At 44.9% G+C, this 24,324-nt stretch overlaps 1 protein-coding gene across 11 annotated transcripts in view; it reads right to left on the bottom strand.

Moving 5' to 3' along the window:
• Positions 1–11,924: 11,924 nt before the first annotated feature.
• The window catches only part of Wnk2 (WNK lysine deficient protein kinase 2), a 119,427-nt gene continuing 107,027 nt past the window's right edge, over positions 11,925–24,324 (bottom strand). For 6 of the 11 annotated variants that reach the window (XM_076836494.2, XM_076836498.2, XM_076836501.2 and 3 more), the window contains 2 exons: positions 23,384–23,637; positions 13,265–14,814 (listed from right to left, as the gene is read on the bottom strand). In XM_076836494.2, the coding sequence (XP_076692609.2) occupies positions 14,485–14,814; positions 23,384–23,637 (584 nt within the window). In that variant the 3' untranslated portion in view covers positions 13,265–14,484. Of the gene's footprint in view, positions 12,129–13,264; positions 14,815–23,383; positions 23,638–24,324 lie in introns of those variants that run through there. The other 5 variants (XM_076836500.2, XM_076836504.2, XM_076836496.2 and 2 more) reach the window with 3 other exon arrangements.

Below are 24,324 nucleotides of genomic sequence, written 5' to 3'. Positions count from 1 at the left end.
CATGTGCTGGTGTCTTCTTGTGGCTCTGAGTCCCTCCCAGACTCCAAGCATGGCAGACAGTGAGAGCTGCTGCCATTGCCTCAGTGATTTTCAATGAGGGCAGGAGAAGCAGGGGTGGCACCTGGGATGCACGTGGGTGACACCTAGAGCCTGCTTGTCAACCAGGGGACCTTTGTCAGCTGGTCCTGCTCCGTGTTCCCGGCTGGAGGTTGGCATCCTGATGGTTGTTGCTTGGCCATACAAGTTGGAAGGTAGGAGGGGACCCTGTGGAGCTGCTCCTGATGAGCCTCTTTCCCAGCTCACCACTCTCTGTTTGCCGCAAGCAGAAACACTGTGTCTAAACACAAGACACTTATTCAATATTCCATCTTTGGTGAATCCCTTCAGGAACTTTGGGTCTATTCCCCATCCTTCAGGGTCCCAGCCTGCTGCCTCCCAGGTTGCTTTTGAGTTTGGCTTTGTGCAGTGTAGCCCTCCACGATTTCACTCTCAGTTTTAGTTACTCATGATCAACTATAGTTAGAAAATATTAAATGGAAAATTCCAGAAATAAGTAATTCAAAAGATTAAATTGGCACTGTTCTGGGTAGAGTGATGAAATTTCAGTGTCCCACCCAGACTGTGAATCATCCTTTTGTCTAGTGTGTCCAAGCTGTATATGCTACCCACCCGTTGATCACTTAGAAACTGCCTGTTATCAAATCAACTATGGTGGCATCAAAATGCTTATGTTCAAGTGAACCTTATTTTATTTAATAATGGCCCTAAAGTTCAAAATATTATTACAGAGTATTTTTTTTTCTTTCTTTTTATTTATTTATTTATTTTTAATATTTATTTATTTATTTTTTAGTTTTTGGTGGACACAACATCTTTGTTGGTATGTGGTGCTGAGGCTCGAACCCGGGTCGCGTGCATGCCCAGGCGAGCGTGCTACCGCTTGAGCCACATCCCCAGCCCCATTACAGAGTATTTTAATTGTTTTATTTTATTAGTAGTTGTTGTTAATCTCTTGCTGTGCTTAATTTGTAAATTAAACTTTTTCATAGGTATTTATGAATGTATAGGAAAAAAATTGTGTACACAGGGTTTGATACTACCCATGGTTTCTGACATCCACTGGGAGTCTTGGATAAGGAGGATTATTGTGCTTAATTATTGCATTTTTCTTTGGATCTGATGGTGGATAAGGTACTGTGCTGGGGACTGCTAGCCCAAAACAATGTTGTAATGAACAAATCTCATATGTCTCATGGAAAAGTTAGTGGAAAATGCCCAGGATTGCTTTGTTATCCTTCTAAGAGATGGAGCTAAAGTTAAGGTGGTGTTATTTGGGTGCTGGCCTTTGGCCAAAGTTGACTTCCCACAGGAAACCCAGCCACTGTATGCTGCCTACACACGCCAGCTCCTAAGCCATCTAGAAAGCCACAGCCAACACCTGGCTTCCCGCACAGCGTTGTCTCTGCTGCCTCACTTTGGGGGTGGCTGCTTCCTGCTCTGCTGCCCCCATGAGTTTCAATTCCCATGAAGGGATCTGGCCTCAGCCAGGCCAGCCCTGAGCCCACTCCCAGGGTCCCTTCAGGCCTTACCTGCTAGAGTCCCCCAAGGGAGGAAGTGTCCCTTTGAAAGCAACATTCTTGTGGGAGTCTCCTGTGGCAGTCCTGAAGCAGGAGCCCTCGATTCACACCTGCAGAGCCACCTCCGTTGGTGTGTGCATGTGGCAGCTGTCACAGCCGCATCCCACCATCCATCTGCTGGGCCCGTTTGAAGTCTCTGAACCGCCACTTTGTAAGTCCCTCTCTTGGGATCATGCTCATCCTCCTAGATCACACGGCAGTTGGCGGAGGCTTAATTAATGTTTATGAATCACTATGAAAGTCTGCAATGAAAGCTTCTCAGAAGTTAAAAAAAAAAAAAAGCGCTCTCAGTTCAAGATTGTGCAACAGATTCAGCAGGAAAAAAATTTCACAAAGGTGTAGCCTCTTCAGCCACTTACATATATTAAAAAGTGATTATTAAGAGAGGCAAAGAACTGGCACAAGAAGTCCAGTTGCCCCAGCAATCTGAGCCACAGCTGCCCTGGCACCTAGGGGACTCAGCACGTGTGCCTGGCTGCAAAAGTACCTCTCCTAGACACCTTGCCAGTCACACCAGTGAGCTGGGGAGTCGGGCACAGGGGGTAGCTGATCTAACCCTGGCTGAGCCATCTGCCAGCTCCATCCCAACCCTTCTGCCCTTTTCCTTTTGCAAGATTGGAACCTGTCAAAGATACCCAATAAGTGACTCATTTGGTGTCATTTAGGCCGATGTGGCAGGGAAGCAGGCCCATTCCCAGTGGATGATTTCCTATGGGACAGTTTGCACTGGGGGCGGGGGGTCAGTCAGCCAGCCCACCTCACAGAAAGAGCTTTTCTTTGCTTTAGGGGCATAAATGGTTCTCAGCCCTGAAAATAATTTCTGATAGAATGAACAATGTGTCAGAAGGTTCTCATGGCAGCTTATCATGGGTAAGCAAGAATCGCAGACCTGTGGACAGCAAGGTTCCTCTGGGTCATCCAGGGACACGGAGTGAGGAAGAGGCATTTCTTAACCATTGCTGTTTGCAGGGAGCACTGGCCTCCGATAAAGTTCAGCATGGCCTAACCTAAAGATCACACACTGGACACCCAAGGAAATCAGGTGCACAGAACTTGGTTCTTCTTAGCCTAGTTCATTTGGATGAGAACCAACATTTAGAAACTGGGAGAGTGTACATCAAGACCTCTAGCCTTTTTGTTATGGCTTGACTAGGTCCCCTCCAAAATTCATGCATTGAAACTTAATTGCTCTTGTGCTGGTAGGAGATCACAGGTGACTGATCTTGGACTTCCAGCCTCCAGAACTGATTTGTTCTTTATAAAGTACCCAGACTCAATGGTTTGTTACAGTGGCACAAATTCACTAAGATAGTGCCTCATTTTGGCCCCACTCTGTGCTTTCTATACCAGCCAGCTCCAAGAAACAGCTTTGGCTGACACCCACATGCCAAGGCACGACAGAGAGATTGGAGGGTCCCTGGCCACTTGTATACCTGAGAACCTTCCAGAGCCTGAGTTCAGGAGCCACAAAGAGATCCTCACTGGGGCCAGGGCTGAAAGAGAGAGATAGAAACACACACACAAACACACACACACACACACACACACACACACACACACATAAATGTGCACACGCACGAGAGGGAAGGAGGGAAAGAGGTGGGGAGAGAGAGAGAGAGAGGGGAAATACAAGTGTCTGGGGTGGGGAAGATGCACCCCACACCTTGAGGTCATAGGCACCGACACACTTCCCTGCTCTGAGCTTTGCCTGACCCCCCCAGTCATCCTGCCCAGCTCAGACAGCTCCCACTTCCTTTAAAATTAAATGTAAGGGGAAAAAAACAATCTCTTCCTCGGGGTGTTCTAATGTCTGTGATGGCAGGAGCTGATAAGACTCTCTGTCCACCCCCGCCACCCCCCCTGTAAATGAACAGGTTGCCTAAGAATCCAGCCCCTAGAGGGTTGGAGAATCTTCCGGATATTCAGCAGCCTGGCTCCCACTTCTGACAGGAAGTGGGCTCTGATTACTGTTCTGCTTGGGTTTAGTGCCTCTTCTCTTGGGGGGTGGGCTGCTTCGGATAATGGCTCAATGGCCCTGAGCACATCACATGGTCTCCCTCTGATGAGCACTGACCGCATAATTGCACAGAGAGAGCGCCGGCCTGTGAGAACAAGATGATTACAGGCCCATCCCGGGGCTTTTGAGAAGTTTTCAAAATACACTCTGCAATTATTTTTAGAGTTTGCCAAACACCTCTGGAAAGAAATGGCATCAGAGCCGGAGGATGTGTTAGTTACAGGCCCCGTCCGTCCCTCAGCCCCTGCGAGAGATTCAGAGGGTGGCCTTCCTGCGATGGTCCCTCCAGTGTCCTCCTAAACTGGCGGGCAGGGCCGTAGGGGGTGTTCACACACTGGTTATGGCATTTGGGGTTCAGGTCACATAAAGAGAGCAAAGACTTTTCTGTACAGGAACGAGGAGTCTCTTAGGCCAATGGAGGCAAGTGAGAGGATGCATACAGTCCTTGTCTGATGGCTTAGCCCATGTGCAGGCCAAGCTGGCTTCTGTGGTGAGCATGGTGTCCTCTCTACTGAAGCCACACATGAGTGGGCTTGTGGCCCAGAACCAGCCTGCAAACAGATAGGGGGACAGGCCTGGAGATGTCATGTGTACTTTGGGGGAAATATTCAAAAATATTCAAACTAGCAGATACAGCATCCTCATGAGCCCCTGTGCGTATGACCCAGTCCCAGCAATGACTGGCTAATAGTTTGGCTCTGGACTATCTTTCAAAGACCATGTGTTGTAGTCTTGGTCCCCAGCCCATGGTGCAATGGGGATGTGGTGCAGCAAATGAGGCCTGGTGGGAGATTTTAGGTCATTGGTTGGGTGTGTGCCCTTGAAGGGGATGGTGGGACCCTGGTGCTTCTGGTCTCTCACATTCCAGCCACCAGGAGGTGAGAACTTTGCTCCCTACCATGATAGGCTACCTTGCCATAGGCCCCAAAACATAGGTCCACGCTGTCATGGACTGGAACCTCTAGAACTGTGAGCCTAGAGAAACCTTCTCTCTCTTAAGTTTATTAGCTCAGGTCTCTTGTTATAGAACATTGTTATATACATGGCCCATGTCCCATCTGTTATGGGCTGAATTGTCCTCCCAAATTCAATAGGTTGGCATCCCAACACCCTAATACCTCAAAATGTGAACTATTTGGAGATAGGTTCTTTAAAGAGGTGATTAAGTTATAATAAGGCCATCAACATGGGTCCTAATCCAATTGACTAGTGTCCTTCTACGAAAAGATAGTGACCCACATATGAACAAAGCGACAACTGTGTGAAGACACAGGGAGAAGACGGGCCCGGGCTCGACTCTGCGGGTAAGTGTGGCTGCTGGAAGGTGACAGTTTGGTTGCAGTGTAAGTGCATATGATAAATGATTCACACTCACACTGGAGGAAACTTGAGCACCAAAGACACTGCCTTTACCCTTTGTCTCCAAATGCTTCCTTCCTACCCATCATCCCCCAGCCCCGCTGGGCCCACCACTGCTCATCCCCCATCACCACAAGTGAGCTTGTATTTTCCATCTTGTGCATGAATGGAATATGTGGCCCGGATTCCTTTTGTGTGGAGTTTCTTTCACTCAGATGTAATTCCCTCGAGATTGACCCAAGTTGTTGCTCAGGTCAGTGGGTCGTCCCTTCCCATTGCTGGGTGGTATGGGGATGTAAGTGTGCCCATGACCTCCCCTGCTGATGGACATTTTACTGTTTCCAATTCTTGACCCTCACAGACACATCCCATGTGAACCTGAGTACGCAAGAATCTGTGTGGTCGTCTGTGTTCAACTCTGAGGTTAATGGCGACAAGCGGAAAGCCTGGGTCGCCTGGTCTATGCTCAACTTTTCTTTGGTTATGCCAAATTGTTTCCCAAGCACGTGCACCATTTCCCATTCCCTCCAGCAGTGGCTGAGAGTTCCAATCCCTCCCCATCCTCAGCAGCACTTGGTATGGCCGGCTTTTAAGTCTTAGCCATTTCTGTGGGTGTGAGGTGGCGCCCCCTGTGGTCCAACTCTGCATCCTCCTCGTGCTCATTCGCTACCTGTCGCATTGACTTTGCTGAAGCATCTCTTTAAATCCTTTGCCCATTTAACACATTGGGACAGCATGGTAGCATTATTAGAGTCCGCCACATCCTGGATGTTATCACTTTTATAAAGTTATCACTTTTATAAAACAAATTGTGCTTTTGGGATCTTGCTAATAAATCTGTGCCTAACTCAAGGTGACAAAGATCGTATTCCTGTGTTTATTTTTGAAAGGTTTTACACTTTAGGGGTTTTTATGGATCTACAATCCATTTTGACTTGATTTTTGTGTATGGTGTGAAGTATGGATTGAGATTTATTATTATTAATGGGTTTTTGTATATGGAAATCCAGTTGTTCCAGCACTGTGTGTGTGTGTGTGTGTGTGTGTGTGTACATGCATGCATAGTACTGGCGATTGAACCCAGTGAGCTACATCCCCAACCCTTTTTAAGAAACTTTTACTTTGAGACAGGATCTTGCCATGTTGCTCAGGCTGTGTCTAACTTGCAGTCCTCCTGCCTCAGCCTACCCCATAGCTGGGATCACAGGTGTGCACCACTGCACCTGGCTTCTAGCACCATTTTTTAAATTATAAAAATAAAATTTATATAAACAGAAAATAGATTGGTGGTTCCCAGGGACTGGAGGGAGGGAGCGAGGTAGTCATTGTTTGATGATACAGCTCACTTTGGGATGATGGAAAGTTCTGGGGCTGGATGGTGGTGATGGCTGCCCACCAATCCTGATGTACTTCATGTCACTAAACCACACACTTAAAAATAGGTAGGTCAATTTTAGATTGTGTGTATGTATTTTTTCTTCCACATTTTATCGCTGCATTATCATAATGCGGAATGGTGGAATTTGTTGTTAAAGATCATATTTTTTTCTTCACAAAATTTCCTTTGTGCTTTTGTTGAAATCAGGTGTCCTTAGGTGTGGATGCCATTTCTGTACTTTTTTAAAAAAATTTTTTTTCAGTTGTCAATGGACTTTATTCTATTTATTTATATGTGGGGTTGAGAATTGAGTCCAATGCCTCACACATTAGGCAAGTGCCCTGCCACTGAGCCCCAGCCCCAGCCCTGCTGTGCAGTCTCCATCACTGTGACCGCAAAGTCGGGTAGTGCCCTCCTCCAGATTCTCTCTGCCTCAGTTTCTGGAGCTCTTCTAGGTCTGCATCCTTCTGAGTTTTAAAACCAGCGTGCTGATTTCTTCAAAAGTGCCTGCTGGGAGTTGGGTTTGTTTTACACTGAATCTGTAGATAGTCTGCGGGGAGAATTGACATCTGAACAAGGCTGAGTTTTCCAACCCATGAAGTCAGCATGTCTCTTCATTTAATTTTTTATTTAAATTTTTAAGAATTTCTCTTAGCTGTTTATCCCTAAATATAATGACACTCCTTGGTGTTATTATAAATGGTGATGCTGACTGGAGGTGGTGGTGCACACCTGTCATCCCAGCAATTTGGGAGACTAAGGCAAGAGGATCTCAAGTTCAAGCCAACCTGGGTAACTTAGTGAGATTATGCCTCAAAAATTTAAAAAAGAAAAAGATATGTGTAAAAGGGGAGTGTAACTCAGTGGTAAAGTGCCCTAGTTTCAATTTCTAGTTCCAAAATTTTTTTTTAAATTAAATATAGTAATTTTGATTATTTTTTCCATACTAGTAATTGAAACCTGAGATGTTCTACCACTGAACTACATCTCCAGCCCTTTTTTCCCCTAATCTTTCCATATTTAGATATTACCCTTTTTTTGTTTTGTTTTAATTGGTTTTAATTTTTAAATACATGACAGCGGAATGCATCACAATTTTTATTACACATATAGAACAATTTTTCATACCTCTGTTTGTATATAAAGTATGTTCATCTCCAGCCTTTTTTATTTTCAGACAGGATCTTGCTAAGTTCCCCAGCTTGGCCTCAAACTTGTCATCCTCCTGCCTCAGCCTCTCTAATGACTGGGATTACAGTCATGTGCCACTGTGCCCAGTATATTGATTTTTGAAAGTTAAAACTCCCACTAATTCCTACGGCAAATCCCATTTAGTCATGAGGTATGGACCGTTTCATGTATTGTTGCTTCAATTTGCTAATATTTTGTTTAGAATTTTAAAATCTAGGTTTGTGAGGGACATTGGGCTCTGGGACTTGTCCCCCCACTTCACCCCCTTGAAATGTCTTTGTCATAGAATGAAGGCAGCAGAATTATCTGAAAGAGTTTATACAGAATTGGCATTGTTTCTTCTTTAAAGATATAGGGAATTCACCAAAGAAGCCATCCACACTTGGAGCTTTCGTTATGGAATTTTTAAAATGGAGTTATACTCAACATTAGGATTCATCTTGACATAATTATAAAATTATGGATATAATTTGCTCTAATTCAGTCCCCAGTACTTTTGGTCCTTTCTTCCGTACCATCTACTCTACGGATCTATTTATTCAGTTTTTTTTTTCTTGTTTTTTTAAATTAGCGTCTTGTAGCTTTACATGATGGTGAGATTCACTGTGGTACAGTCACATATGTATACTGGGAAGTTAGGTCAGATTAGTTCCTGTCCTTCCATTATTGTGGAATACAGCTCACTTTGGGATGATGGAAAGTTCTGGGGCTGGATGGTGGTGATGGCTGCCCACTAATCCTGATGTACTTAATGTCACTAAACCATACACTTAAAAATAGGTAGGTCAATTTTAGATTGTGTGTATATATTTTTTCTTCCACATTTTATCGCTGCATTATCATAATGCAGAATGGTAGAAATTGTTGTTAAAGATTATATTTTTTTCTTCACAAAATTTTCTTCACAAAATTTCCTTTGTGCTTTTGTTGAAATAAACTACAAACTACAAAATAAGTTTATTTCAGGCTGGGGTTGTGGCTCAGCAATAGAGTACTCGCCTATCACGTAAGAGTCCCTGGGTTCGATCCTCAGCACCACATAATAAGTAAATAAAGGTATTGTGTCCAACTATAACTAAAGGATAAATATTTTTAAAAATTTTATTTCATAGACATAGAGCTAATCAAATGATTAATTAGCTCATTAATCAAATGATCGGCTTCTTGACAAGCTTTGGTAATTTGTGTCTTTAAAGTAATTCGCACGTTTCATCTAAGCTGTCAAATTTATTGGCATGTGGTTCTCATAGTATTCCCTTCTAACTCTTTTTAATATTTGTGGATGGTCTTGATCTAGCCTCCCTTGTAATAATGTGTCCTTTTGACTTCTTTCTTCTCCTGAACCATCTGACTAGTGGTTTTCAGTTTTATTATTTCTCCAGTGCTAATTTTTGGTGTCATTGATATTCTTATTGTTTTTCTGTTCTATTGACTTTTACTGCCCAATATGGTCTGCTTTGGATTTCATTTCTCTTTGGCTAGCTTCTTAAAGTGGAAGATGAGGTCATCCACTGAACTTTCCTTCCTTTCCAAAATAGGCTCTTCATGCTATGAATCTCCTTTAACACTATAGTTTTTTTTTTTTTCCATTTTCATTCAAACTTCTTTTTCTAATTTCTTTTTTGATTTCTTCTTCAATCCGTGGGCGTTATTTCATTTCCAAACATTCAGGTACTCTCCAGTGGAGTGTTATTGATTTCAAATTTAATCCCATTGTGGTCAGAGAACATTTTGTTTCTTGAATCCTTTAAAATTTATTGTCACTCATTTTATTACCCAGAATATAGTCTATTTTGGTACATGAACTACGTGCATATAAAAAGAATGCATTCTGCTGTGGGTGGAGCATTCTTGAAATTGTCAACCAGGCCAAGTTGGTTGACATCAAGTCTTCTATATTCCCAGTGATTATTTATTATGGTCACTTACGGGATAGATCTCCACCCAAGAAGGTCCAAAATGGGTTGAGGAAATAAGGGAAGGAGACTGAATTGGGGCTTTCATGGTGGTCAGGGGTGAGGCATGTTGAGGTGCCTGTGTGGGTCGGGGTAGGTGGTTGGGGACTCATGGTAAGAAGTAGTTCATGGACTGGTGCCAAAGGAAAGAGCACCCAGGCTTTCTTCTCAGCTTGTTCGGATGTGGAACAGAAAGCCTGATGAGGAGTGGGGTGGGGAGAGACAGACAGGTGGCTTAAAAGCTGTCAGTGATCAAACAGCAAAATATTGGAGCCAGACTCTTGATTGTGTGTCTACTGGGGCTGTCAATCACTGAAAGGGACAATGAAGTATAATCATGGTTTATTTTTCTTAGCAGTTCTATCAGTTTTCCTCATATATTTTGAAGCTATTATTAATTTTGTACACAAACATTTAGAATTGTATGTTTTCTTGATGAGTTGATCCTATTATCAATATGAAATGATCTTCTTTGCCCTGGTAATAAACTTTGCTCTGAAACCTACACAGTTTGACTTTAACGGAGCTACTTCATCTTTCCTTTGATTAATGTTAGGATAGTATATCTTTGTCCATGGTTTTATCTTATCCTGTATTCCTATATTTAAGATATGCTTATTGGAGGCAGCCTATGTATACTTCAATTTTACTCTTCATTAAGTCACATCTGACAACTTTTTTTTTTTTTTTTTTTTGGTTGGTACTGGGAATCTAATTCAGGGGTGCTTTATCACTGAGCCACATCTCCAGCCCTTTTTTAAAAAATGTTTTGAGACAGGGCCTCGCTAAGTTGCTGAACCTGGCCTTGAAGTTGAGATCCTCATGTCTCAGCCTCCTGAGTCTCTGGGATTACAAGGCATGCACCACTGTGCCGGGCTGACAACTTCTTTGAACTAAAGTCATTATACCATTTATATACCATCACCAAATGTAGTTAGGTTTAAGTCTATCCTCTTACTATTTGATTTTTATTTATTTCATCTGTTCTTTCTTTGTTCTTCTTGTTCTTCTGTGTTCTGTGTTCTTGAGTTCTCACCAAGAGCTCTGTATCCCTTGGCATTTGTCTGTCTGGCCAGTTCTCGTGCAGATGGCCTGGTGTGGTCACTGCTGGCCATTGTCCTTAGAGTCCACGATTCTGATGTTTTCAGGCTGGAAGGGCTGCATGGGATCCATCTCATGAGCTTAAGTGAGACCCAGGAAAGAAGGCAGCAGGTTTATTTCTATCTTTAATTTTTCTGCCACAAAGATGTCTTGATTCCTCTCCCACCACCCCTCCCCCGCCAGGCTACTGACTTGAGTTTTAAAGTTAAGCATGTGCAAGTAGAAACAAGTATCGCTAGTTCCTACCTAATAAATGGACCATGAGCAGAACTCTTTAATAAGCCATGCACTGTGCACTGAATGTTCGTATCCCCATCACTCATACATTGAAGCCTTAACCCTTCCTGTGAATCTCTCTGGAGACAGGGTCTAAATAACGTTAAATGCAACCACAAGAGTGGGACCCAATCTGATAAGATTGGTATCTTATAAGAAGAGAAGCAGAGCAGTCCCTCTATGCACCCAGAGCTCAGCAGGCACGCAGCAAGATGGCAGCTACCCACATCAAGAGAAGAGCCCTTAAAATAAAACCTACCATTCAGTCAGCTTGGCCTTGGACTGCCCAGCCTCTGGAACTGTGAGAAATGAACTTCTATTGTCTAAGCCAACCAGTCTATGGTGGTTTGTACAGCAGCCCAAGTTAACTAAGTTCCCTAAAGAAACAACATAAGTCAAGGCTGGGCTCTCATGTTAGGGCCTCAGACGGTGAGCTCCAGACACAATTGTGGCATTGTATGACCTTGGAGTCCCCAGGAAATACTCACTCCCCCAAGAGTTGCTGGGTTTTCCCAAGTCCTAGAGAACTGGCCAGCTCTTTAAGGAGATGCACTTTGAATCCCAGGGGCTGGGCATTTTGTGACGGATGCGACCTTTTGGGATGCTGGCAGTCACCCATGTGATGGCAGTCTCGGGGTCTCCAGCAGCGATGAAGCCTGGGGCCTGCCAACGACTCCACGTCCGTCATTGGAGGAAAACTAATGTTCGTCAAGATGCAGTTTTGATGCATGGGACCCTAGAATTCTACCCCAGCCCTTGTGCCTGTGCCACTGGTGTGTGTGTGTGTGTGTGTGTCTACCTTCCATGGAGCAATGTGAGCAAAGGGGACCCCAAGCCTGTGACTAGGAGGGAGAGCTTAGAGATGAACCCCCAAAGCCCTGCAGAGGACAGGCTGTCAGGGCATGCCAGGCTCCTGGGAATGAGGACGTCCCTGTGCCTTCACCCCTGCGTTGGCATCACGTGCCTGCCAAGGGGCTACCAGAAAGGAGAAGTTTGAAAAACCAAAGTCCTTTCTCCCCCAAAATATTTTTTATTCTTGCATTACATTTGTGTTTCCAATTGTGAATAAAAAATGCTTAGAAAGTGGTTACAAAACAGCGTGAACTGGACTCGAGGAGTGGGCTGGCCCTGAAGGTCTGTCACTTCTTCACTTAGACGATGCGTGGTGGGCCTGGCATCTGGGCTGGGTCAGTCAGGTTTTTCACTCTCAGGATCTAGAAAACAAAACCACCACAGCTCGTTACAGGCCTCTGAGGTGTTGGCCTTTTACTGAGGGCCAGGCCCTGATGCCCTTGAATGTGGCTCTGCCCTGGGGCACCTGGCCCCACTCTCCTGGGGGCTGCTGAATTGAAGGTGGAAAGGCAAGGCCGGAGCGGGGCCAGCCTGACAACGGTCATGCCCCGTGCAGAGTCCTGGTGGCCTGTTGTCTAGGTATCTTCCTGTGACTATCTAGGCATATGAAATGACCTCCCAAGCCCAGACAGGACTGCCCAGTGCCTGCTCAGCCCGAGCATCCATGTGTGTTACCCTCTGCTCTGCGCTGGGTCTGGGCTTCCCTTCTCCCCTAAGCAGAGGCACGAGGCCTGGTGCTGCATCTCAGTGGGAACGCAGCAGGGCAGCAGTGGCGGCCCCCACTAACTGGAAAGGCCCAGAGATGCTGCAGACCTCAGTTGGTCAGGACCAGGTCCAACTGTGTCGCAAAGGTGGGGGAAAAAGCCATTTAGCACAAGGCTACGGAGAGAGGGCCAGCTGAGACCTTGCAGGGCAGTCTTCTCCCCAGGCCTATCAGGAAGGCTGGCACCCTCACGTAACCCATGTTACCTAGCCCCAAGCCTGTTCTCCATAAGCCCATGAGCCTGAAGCAGAGCCCCTGTCTGCCCTGAGTTCAGCCCACCAGGAAGAGAAATGGGGGCTTGGGACCACAGTCCATGAGCATGCAGCTGGGCTTTCTGGGGCCAGCACCTATAGGACCTCTGTCTGTACTTCTAAAGGTGACTCAGAAGCAGAGTGATGGTGGCCAGCTAACAGCTTGATCCAGGCCTAGGGCCAGCAGAGCCCAGTGACCTCAAGGCCCAGGCTGCATCAGGCAGGAAGAGAGCTAGGGGCAGCTGATCCCGCTGGGGGCCTTGCTCTCAGTCTCCCAACTGCATCAGCACCCACCTCCAGACCTTGGGCAGGGAGGCTTCAGGCTCAAGGCAGAGCCCAGGTCAGGCCCTCCTGGGCCACCTGCCCCTGCCCTCTCTATGACCAGTTTGGCCTGTGTGTGGACAGAGGGTAAGAAAAAGATGTGTTTCACAGTGTTTTCAAGCAAAAATGTTTATTTTTGTCCTTCACATGTACAAGCTCTTGGGGATCCCGTGCCACCACTGTCGTTGTAGGAGGAAAGGACTCAGGCGTGAGGGAGGGGGATGGGTGGGAGGGCGGTGGAGGGCAGCCTCCACTTCACTAAGAGGCCCATGCGATTCTCAGACCAGACACAGAGCACAGAAATCTCCAACTGCGGTGTTATGTCCAGGCAGAAGATTCTGCACAGTCCCCTAGGAAATTCAGATCTAACTGAATTGATGGGATGGTATATTAAACCAAGATAATCCAGCTGGTTCTAGTAAGAACAGCAGAACCGCACGATTCACACGGGGCAGCTCCAGGCAGCCTGTCTTCCAGCAGGAAGTGGAAAATGTCTGCCCCAGGGAGCGGGGGGCTGCTTTCACCTCCCACCTGGGAGTCCCACTGAAACCTCCAGAGGATGCTCCCCTGAGCAGGCTGGACTCAGGCTGTCCTGGAGAGGGATTTGGAGGTCAGAGTGGACAGATCACAGCCTCCATGAAAATCATGGAAAAAGAAAGAAAAGTGGGAGGGAAGCCCTGAGCTGAGGGTGGTGCTTGCCCTCTGTAGGTAGGACAGCCTGCAGGCTACCAGGGCATTTGCTCAGTTAGTGTTTTCTGGCAGGTTCCTTGTGGTCAAGGTTGCTGACATTCCTTACTGAGAGACCAGCTTCCATGAACATGCCCTGCCTGACTGTCCCTCTGTCACTGAATGAGCCCAGGGAGACTTCCCGCTACAGAGGACCTATCATTTGCAGCTCCTCAATATTCAAGGTCATTAATTCAATTGGCTTATAAAAAAGGCATTTACAACAGAAAACTAAAGGCTTCTGCTTCAGCTTTATAAGCCATTCATATGTCTTCATCTGAACACGGTAGCGATCTCCACGCAGAAGCCAAAGGTGAATGAAATACACCTTTTTTGATAAATGGGCTTCCCCCCAACATCTCTTCCATCAGGGCAGGGAAGACGGGAATCCAAGGCACTGCACTTCTGTAGGGCGAAGGCGGATCTCTAACCTTCAGCTCAGGGACAGACAGTGTGGGTGTGAACACGGTGAGTGCAGCCCGTGGGGACCTAAGAGCGAATAGGGTCTGAAGCGGTGAAAGCGAGTCCTGCCACTCACAAGTGTCCCCTGGAGGCTGGGCCTGTGCCCACAGTGGTGGAAGCACCCAGAGGCCCAAACACAACAGGATTCCTCCAAGGGTCCAGAGTGCTCCACCTGGCCAGTGGCAGGGCAGAGGGCTAAGTGATGTGCAGCCAGGGGCCAGGTGTGCCGACAGCAGGTGGCCCCAGGAACACTGGCAGCACAGGCACCTGGGCAGGGCTCCAGCTGCCCCAAGCCCCCGGCAGGCCCCTCTGGGCTGCCCAAGGCCCCCAGGACACTGGAGCTGGGAGCAGGCCTCCGTACTGACCCAGAGGCAGTGCACAGGGTGGGGCTGGAAGGCTGGAGTGGGCAGTACCTGGTGTGGGCACAGGCAAGACCGGGGCGGCTCCAGGGATGGCCGTGGTGCACAGAGGGCCGGGCACTGGGGCCAGACATGGCGTCCCCATTCCCGCTCGAGGTGTGGCCATCTAAAGAAGACAAGAAGAGGGAGGTGCATGGGGCTGGGATCAGCTGCATTCCTCTCGTGGCCTGGTGGTTCCTGAAGTGTCTCAGTCCTAGGACAGAGCGACCCCTGGGCTTGCCATGGATGGGCACCCTCTAAAGATGACACCAGAATGACAGAATGACAAGGGCTGGGAAGCAGCTGCTCTCCCTCCTCACTTCCCAAGGCTGCATCCTGGCCATCTCCGGGACACAAGCTCTGGTTGTCCATGGGCCACAGTGGGCCTTGGAGTAGAACCCACGGGCCCGCAAGCCCTAAGGGCACAGAAGCAATGCACACTCTCCCAACCAGCGGGTACCATGGTGTCCCACCAGACTGGTCAGTGATAGTACCAGAAACTAGAGCAGCCCAGGAGCTGTGCGGGAGCAGGCACTCCAGTGGGCGCGGGGGCAGAACAAGTGTGCGGGAGGGTTGGCGGGGGCAGTCCTCTGCATTCTCCATCCAGGGCAGAAGGCTTAACAGACAGGGTCAGGAGCCGCGGTGCCCTAAGATCAACACCTTGTGAGACAGAAACCTGGCAAGACTATCTCAAAAACGGAGATCCAGGGTGAACAGCCTTTATATCCTAACCAAAAAGCTAGCAAATTGAATAAATCAACTGTTTTATATGACAAAACATCATAACCAGGTGGGGAATGCCAGACCACTGACCCACTGGGACTCACTCCACCTCAGTCCAGGAAGAACCCAAGGGAAGGGCTGAAGATTGCCGCTTAGTGGCAGAGCGCTCACAGAGCATGCCTGAGGCCCTGGTTTCCATCCTCAGCATGAAAAACCAAACCCAAACAACAAACACCAAACCAAACCCGCGGAGAGCACTGGATGCTCTCCACGGACTCGGGGGGGTACCACCACCTTCCACATGCCTTGTGGGAGGTCTGCTCAGCAACCTGGAGCCAAGTCCTGCTGCTAGTGAAATGTTGACTGCTTCCTGCAAGTGCCCCATGCTTGGCTGGGGAGGGGGGGAGCCAGTCAAGGCAAGAAAAGGAAGACTATCTTATCTGCAGACGACAAGATTGTGTACACAGAAAACCCACAAGAATAGCCAAACCAACTTCTCAAACTAATAAGCAAATCCAGCAAGACTGCAGGCTACCAGGTACAAAAAGCAACCATATTTCTACACACAAGCAAGACACAACTCGAACATGAAATTTAAAGAACAATGTGATTTCTAACAGCACTGCACACATCAGCTACCCTGGGATAAATCTAATGAGAGATGTATAACATCTTCACACTGAAAAGAAATTTTAAAAAGATACAAATAAACAGCTGCCAAGTTTACTCAACATGTTTATTATGTCAAATCTCACCAAAGTTGATCAACAGACTTGAACACTTCCAAACAAAACCCCAGTGGGTTATTTAAAACATACATTCAAACATTAAGGATCAAAGAAAATCAAGACATCCTTAAAGAAGATCAACACTGGGGGTCTTGTCCTACCCACCATTAAACTTACTATAAAGTTAAAATACAATAAGAGAGTATAGTACTGCCATAAAGGCAATAGAACAAAAGCACAAGTTCGGCAAAGGACCTACACATATATGGCATTTTGACAAAAATATCTGTAATTCTGTCTGGAAAGAAAAGTGCTAAACCAGAGATAGGCATGTAGGAAAACACACAGATTGACACATTCCAGCTGGTGCAGTGGCACAAATCTGGAATTCCTGTAGCTCAGGAGGCTAAGGCAGGAGGATTGCAGATTCAAAGCCAGCCTCAACACAATAGTGAGGCAACTTAGTGAGGCCCTGTCTCAAAATTAAAAAAAAAGAAAAAAAATTTTTTTTAAATGGGCTAGGGTGCTGGGGTTGTGGCTCAGTGGTAGAGTGCTCACCTAGCATGCATGAGGCACTGGGTCCAATCCTCAGCACCACATAAAAATAAAATAAAGATATTGTGTCCATCTATAACTAAAAAATAAATATTTTTAAAAAATGGGCTGGGGATGTGGCTCAGGGTTAAGTGCCCTGAGTTCAATCCCTGGTACCAAACCAAACCAAACCAAACAAAAATACACTTGTGATTTTTGATGACTCACAGGCCTACATGCAATAGCTAAAACTATGAAGCTTCTAGAAAAAAAAAAAATTAAAACTTCCACTTCGCTTTGGCCAAAACAAATTAAAAAAAAAAAAAAAACAAAACACCTGTTGGCAGAACAAATCCACAACATGTATGACAAAAGATATAATGAACTCCCACAAATCAATAAAAAAGATAAGCAAGTAAATGTTTAATCGGTTAATAACCTTGACCAAGGTACTTTACAGAAAATAGCTGCTAAGAATATGAAAAGGTGCTCAAGGGGAAATTAAAATGATAATGAGAAAGCTACTGTTATGCCTCAAATTCTTTTTGCAAATAAATTTTTAAATACAATGTCCAACATATATAATATTTAAATACACAAAAGAAAAGACCAAGGCACTTTAGAGAAAAATTAGGGAAAAAGAGAAAGCAGAAACCATAAATAACAATGTGAAGAAGATTACAAGATTGAGAATTTTGTCAGAATTGGAAATTAAAAAAAAAATGAAATAGCAGGTGTGTGTGTGTGTGTGTGTGTGTGTATGTGTGTGTGTGTATGTGTGTGTCTGGGTGGAAGCAAATAGAAGCTTTTCAATGGAAAGAGGCAATAACCAAAACTAAAAGCTCAATTGTTAGGTTTACTAGTCTAGGCACAAAGGGAAATTTAGTGAGCTAAAAATCTGAAGAAAAGAAATCAGGAAACAATGTCCCACACAGAAGAAAAAAATTAACTGATAGAAACTGTCCCTGAGGAGGTTGAACTCACTAGACAAAGACTTTAAATGAACTATATTAAATATGTTGAAAGAGCTAAAGGAAACCACTGGCAGAGAACTGAAGGAAACAGGAAAATGATATATAAACAAAATGAGTATATCAACAGGTAGAAGTTATAAAAGGACTTAAATAGAAATGTAATAGCTAAAGAGCATAAATGAAATTCTAAAATTCACTAGAGAGGCAAAACAGAATTTGAGGTAGAGAAAAAAGAACCATCAAACTTGAGATACTGCCATTGAAATGACCAGGTTTAAGGAACTGAAACGGAAAAAGAATGAAGAAAAGTGAACAGAGTCTAAGAGGTCTTAAGGGGCGCTCCACTAAGTGGACCAATTACTGCCTTAGGGGAGTCACAGAAGAAGAGAGAAAGAGGTGCGCAAAAACAATATTTGAAGAAGTAATGGCCCCCCAAAAAACTCCCAAATTGCATGAAGACATGAATCTACACATCTCAAAGGCTCATGAACTCCAAGCAGGACAAATTAGAGAGATCCACACTGAGATATACATCATAGTCAAATTATCAAAAGCCAAAGAGAAATAGAAAATCTTGAAAGCAGCAAGAGAGAAGCGAGGTGTCTCTTATGAGGGATCCTCAATAAGCTTGACAGTTGGTTTCTTAACAGAAACCATGGGGGTCAGACACAGAGGGATGATGTATTTAGTGCAGGAAGAACAAACTGTCATCCAAGAAGTCTACATCCAGAAAAACAATCCTTCAATAGTAAAAGAGAAATTAAGCCTTCTGGAAAAACAAAAGCTAATAAATGTTGTTACTAATAGATATTTCCCACAAGAAATATAAAAGGGAGCCCTCTAAGCTAAAATGAAGTGACAACAGACAGTAATGCAAAGCCACAGGAAGAAATAGTCACATAAGAAAATAAATGAGTATTATTATATTTTTAGTTTCTCTCCTCTTTTCCCCATATGAGTTAAAAAGCAAATACATCATACAATAGTTACAAATTGATTTTAATGGGCATATGATGTATACAGATACAGTCTATACAAAAACAATATAAAGGGCAAGAGATGGAGATGTCAGAAGCAGAGCTAGTAGGCTACTGAAACCAATTTGACATTATCCTTTTTTTTTTTTTTTTTTTTGAACAGGGGATTGAACTCAGGGGCATTCGACCCTGGAGCCACATCCCCAGCCCTATTTTGTATTTTATTTAGTGACAGGGTCTCACTGAGTTGCTTAGCGCCTTGCTTTTGCTGAGGCTGGCTTTGAACTTGCAATACTCCTGCCTCAGCCTCCAGAGCTGCTGGGGTTATAGGCGTGCACCAACACACCCTGCTAATTTGGCATTATTCAAAATAGGTTGTAAGGACTGGGGAAGTAGTTCAGTGGTAGAGCACTTGCCTAGCATGTGTGAAACACTGGGTTGAATTCTCAGCACCACATATAAATAAACCCAAACAAGGTCCACTGACACCTAAAAAAACATTTTTAAAAAATGGGTTGTAATAAGGTCAAGATGCTAATTGAAAACCCCAAGGTAGCCACTAAAGAAAATAAAATATATAGAGACAGTTAAACAGGAAGGGAATAAAGATGGTATACAACAACAACAAACCACTGACTTTTTAAAAGGGCACTAATGGAAGATTAAAGAGTGAAAACCTATAGACATCCAGAAGACAAGTAGTTAAAAGGTGAACTCTTATTTATATTTACTTTAAATGCAAAAGGATTAAATCTACAATGAACAAGAAGACATTGGCAGAATGAATAAAAGGCCATGGCAAATTTATATCTGCCTATGAAAGACTCACTTTAGATATAAAGACACAAAGAAGCTGAGAGTAAAAGAATAGAGAAAGATAAGCTGCACATAGGATCACCAGGTGATGTAGCTCTTCCACCTCGAGGTACACACTCCAAAGAACTGAAAGCAGGGACTCAAATAGGTATGTGTGTACTAGTGTTCTCAGTAGCATTAAACAACTCATGTGTCCATCACTTAATGAATGTATGAACATTATGTGGCATACCCATAAAATGAAATAGTATTAACAAAAAGGGGAATGAAGTTCAAGAGATTAAAGAAGACATAAAAATGGAAAGAAATCCCATGTTCAAGAATTGTAAGACTGGGGCTGGGCTGTGGCTCAGTGGTAGATGCTTGCCTAGCATGTGTGAGGCACTGAGTTCGATTCTCAGCACCATTAAATAAAATAAAGGTCCATTGACAACTAAAAAATATTTAAAAAAAAAAAGAATTGTAAGATAGTGTTCTTAAAATGTTAAAGTGTAATGACAAGCATAATAATAAGCCAATTCATGGAGGAAATGACAGTCTTTTCAAACATGCTACAGGGAAAATGATATCCATGTGCAAAATGATGAAGCTGGATCCTTACCTAATACCATATCCAAAAAATTAACTCACATGGAGCAAAGATCTAAACATAAATTTGAAACTAAAAAACTCTTAGGAGAAATCATAAAGGGAAAACTTCGTGATGTTAAATGTGATGATGATTTCTTGGATATGTCCCCAAAGGTACAGGAAACAAAAGAAAAAAAAAAGACAAATGTAAAAACTTCTATGCATTAAAAGATACTATCAACAGAGTAAAAAGAAAAGGGACAGAATGGGAGAAAATATTTGCAAATCTCCTATCTCATAGGGAATTAATGTCCAGAATACATGGATGATTCTTAAAACTATAACAAGAAACCAAACCACCCCATTTGAAAGTGAGCAAAGGATTCAAATAGACATTTCTCCAAAGAAGATGTTACAAATGGCTAATAAGCACAGAAAAAAATGCAAAACCACAAGATACCACCTCTCAGGAAGACCACTATCAAAATCAAACAAACAGAAAATAATTACTGTTGGTTGAGATGTGGGAAAACTGAATCCTTTTGCACTGTTGCTGGGAATGTAAAATAGTGTAGCTGCTGTTGAAAACAGTATGGAGGCTCCTCAAAAAATTAAAATTAGAGTTACCATATGATCCAGCAATTCTTCTTTTGGGTATATACTTGAAACAATCAAAAGCAGGGATCAGAAGGGGTATTTGTTCACCCCGGCATTATTCACAATAGCTAACATGCAGAAGCAATGGCAGTGCTTGGATGAATGGACAGACAAAAAGGAAGGAAATTGAGACACATGCTACAAGACTGATGACCCTTGAGAACATCATGCTAGGTGAAATAAGCCAGTTAGACAAATACTGTACGATTTCACTCACAGGAGCTACCCAGAAGAGTCAACAGACAAAAAGCAGAAAGGTAGTTTCCAGGGGTAGGGAAGGGAGCAATGAAGAGCTATTGTTTAATAGAGACAGAATTTCCATTTTGGAAGATGAAAAGAATTCTGGAGATGAACGATGATGGTGATGGTTGCACCACTGAAGTGTGTACTTAAAAATGTTTAAGTTGGAAGGCTGGGGTTGTGGCTCAGAGGGAGAGCGCTCACCTAGCATGCGTGGGCCATTGGGTTTGATCCTCAGCACCACCTAAAAATGGAATAAAGGTATTGTGTCCATCTACAACTAAAAAATAAATGTTTAAAAAAATGTTTAAGATGGTCAATTTTATGTTATGTGAGCTTTGCCACAATACAATAATGGGGAAAAAAGGGATGGAGTTCTGATATATGCCACAGTGCAGATGGAGCTTGAAAGTGTGCTAAGTGAAATAAGCCAGTCACCAAAGACCACGTATTATATGACTCCACTCATGTAAGGTCCCAAACATAGTCAAACTCAGAACCTAGAAAGGCAGGTGCCATGGACTGGGGGAGAGGAAATGGGGAGTTAGTGTTCCAATGGGGACAGAATTTCTGTTTGAGAAGATGGAAATGTTCTGCGGATGAAAGGTGACATTGTACAACAATATGAATGGACTTAATGTCACTGAAACCCTTCATCTACTTGAAAATGGTAAAAGTGGTAGATTTTATGTTAAATATATTTTATCATAATTTAAAAAAAAAACTTATTAAGAATGCAGAGTGTTTGACCAGCAGGATTAGCTGATGTGACTGGAGTCCAGAGCTGGGCCTGCTCAGGCTCAGGTGCAGACCCCTCCAGGCCCTGGAACCTATTCAGAATCACCCACTTTGTCCTAGAATGTGTTTCCACAGAAAATGGATTAGAGGGGTGGAACTGATAGAGATCCTGGTCCCAAGGGCTTTGCTGCCATTCAGAAAAGATATAAGGGTAGTGCAGTCTTCGGCGGGGGGGGGGGGGGGGGGGGGCGGTGTGGATGTGGAGAGGGAAAGAAACAGATTCAGCTCAAGTGTCCGAGGGACCGAGACAAAGGTTGACAACGTGGATCAAAAGCAAGTCTCAGAAAACTTCAAAGAACTGGAAGCACATCTCAGAGCATAGCTAAACTAGAAAAGACTGGCAAGAAGGTTGTTAGAAAATAATTACCCACACTTTAGATCACAGTGGAAATGAGAAACTATTTTGGAATGAAGGTTAGTGAAAATGGTACATATCAAAACTTTAGGGATGCAGCCAAACCATTAGAGGGAATTTTTATAGCCTTGGATGCCTACATTATCAAAGGAAGGCTAGAAAATCAACAAACTAAACATCTTCAAGATTTCTAGAATGGAATAAGGCCAGAGACAGAAAGAAAAAATAATGATATAAGGAAGAAATCAATGAAGCTTGTAATAAAGAATAACATCAAAGACAAAATGAGCTCTCTAAGGAGATAAGGAAAGGGGAAAGAGAAGGAGGAGGCAGAGAGAGAGAGAAAGAGCGAGTGTGCACAAGAGCAAGCAGAAATCACCGATATCAGGAATTAAAAACAGGGCATCATTGTAAATCTTGCAAACTGTAAAAACAACAGATATTATCAGCAATTCCATGGTAATTGATTTGAAAATTTAGATAAATTTAGTGGAAAGGTAGAAATTTGCCAGGAAAGCAACACTGCCAAGAAGAAATAGAAAATCTAAATGGCATTAAAACTGTAGAAAACCCTGGATCCATAACAACAAACTTCACCCTCAATGGATGGACAGATATGTGGTAAATGCAGTAAAACGACAATCAGAGTGTGGGTGGTGGCAGATGGGCGTTCACGCAGATTTTACAATGCTTCTGTGTGTTTACATTTTTTCAAAGCACAGGTTCCTAGAGGGGTGTTTCCTACACTAAAACAGCAATAAAACACTGCAGCCCAAACATTTAAGGTAGAAATAACAATAACCTTAACAAACTCCTCCCAAAAACTGGAAGAGAGGAAATCCTCCTCCGACTAGTCAAGACCTCAGAGAGTGACTTCATGCCCTGCCCCCAGTCGGCTTGGGTGCCTGTGAGCTGAGGTCTAATGCTGGCTGTCACTCAAGGATGATGTGCATACTTGCCCCCTCCTCCAGCCTGGGATGGACAGAATGCAGGCGGAGGTCAAGATGCTGAGATGAGGCCACACCCACCAGCTCTAGGCTGGGGGCAGGGGGCTTAGGCTGGCCAGGCTGAGGCTGCTCCTGCAGCCATGCTCAGGAGTCCAGCCCCAGCCTGTCCCTTCCACGTGTGGCCACAGGACCACAGGCCAGTCACTTACCTCCTGACCTGTAAAAGGGGAAGCCTAACTTCTGGGCCACAGTGAAGAACCTGGCTCACGAGAGCCAAGTGCTTAACGCGATGCGCATCTGACACACAGGGTGCTAGCACCTACTAGGCACGGCTGCCATCGCCCTGTCACACATCCCTGCCCCAGGAGGGCCCGCACCTGCCCTGCACTCACAGCCCGCGCCTCGCCGGGGGCCTCCATGTCGTGCAGCTTCTGCGTCTGCTTCAGCTGGTTGAGCGTCGGCTTCAGTTGTGCCGCCCCCACCGTCTTGGTCGTCCACTGGTCCACCAGCTTGTGCAGGTCGTCGGTGAAGGTGCCTTTCTTGTTGTTGCTGTTGTTGACCTGCGCCTGGACGTGCAGGGTGGACTGGGGACCCGGCTCGGGGCCTGGGGCCAGGCTGCTGGTGGAGGACCCTGGGGAGTCACATACAGGCCAGGATTGGTGACGCCACACACATGCCCAGCACCACTGGGGGGCTGGCTGCAATCATTCTTACGTGAAGGCCCAGGACATGGCCTCACTTCAGTCGGGCAACACCTTGCTTCAAGAGGCGGTCTGGATCAAGGGGCCTCGCTGCCCCGTTTTAGACATGGTGGGGCAATTCCATAAATTGAGTGACCTGGCTGAGACAGGCAGCCGTCACCAATCCCATAAGTCAGGCCAGGGGACAGGCCCCCGCACAGCTGGCAGCCTCCACTCAGAGGTTACTCTGTGACCACCGCTGCCCATCCCACTAGGCTCACATGTGAGAGTGTGGGAAATTCCTAGCACAACCAGACACGAGAGCTTTAGTGTCACAGGAGCTAGGGTCACAGAAGCTAGGGTCAGATTCTTGGGCTCCTGGCCTCAGCGTCCTCAGTGTAACGGGAGGACACAGGGTGGAGGCTGGAAGACTTGGCAGAAGGCCGGGCATCTGTATCCATTGCCAGCCCTAAAGCGACCCTTACACAGGCTGCATTTTTTGCATCCCTGTGAATTTTAATGGTTTGGTGGTTTGGAATTTAAAAAAAAGAAATGGTAACTTTCCTTACCAGAGTATTTGAAGAAGGGAGTAATAAAAGGCACTAATACCCAGAGCTCCCTGACACGGGTGCCCCATG

The sequence above is a fragment of the Callospermophilus lateralis genome, chromosome 17 (genome assembly GCF_048772815.1).
Source record: "Callospermophilus lateralis isolate mCalLat2 chromosome 17, mCalLat2.hap1, whole genome shotgun sequence".
Taxonomy (NCBI): Eukaryota; Metazoa; Chordata; class Mammalia; order Rodentia; family Sciuridae; genus Callospermophilus; species Callospermophilus lateralis.
This window is presented reverse-complemented; position numbering and strand designations above follow the sequence as displayed.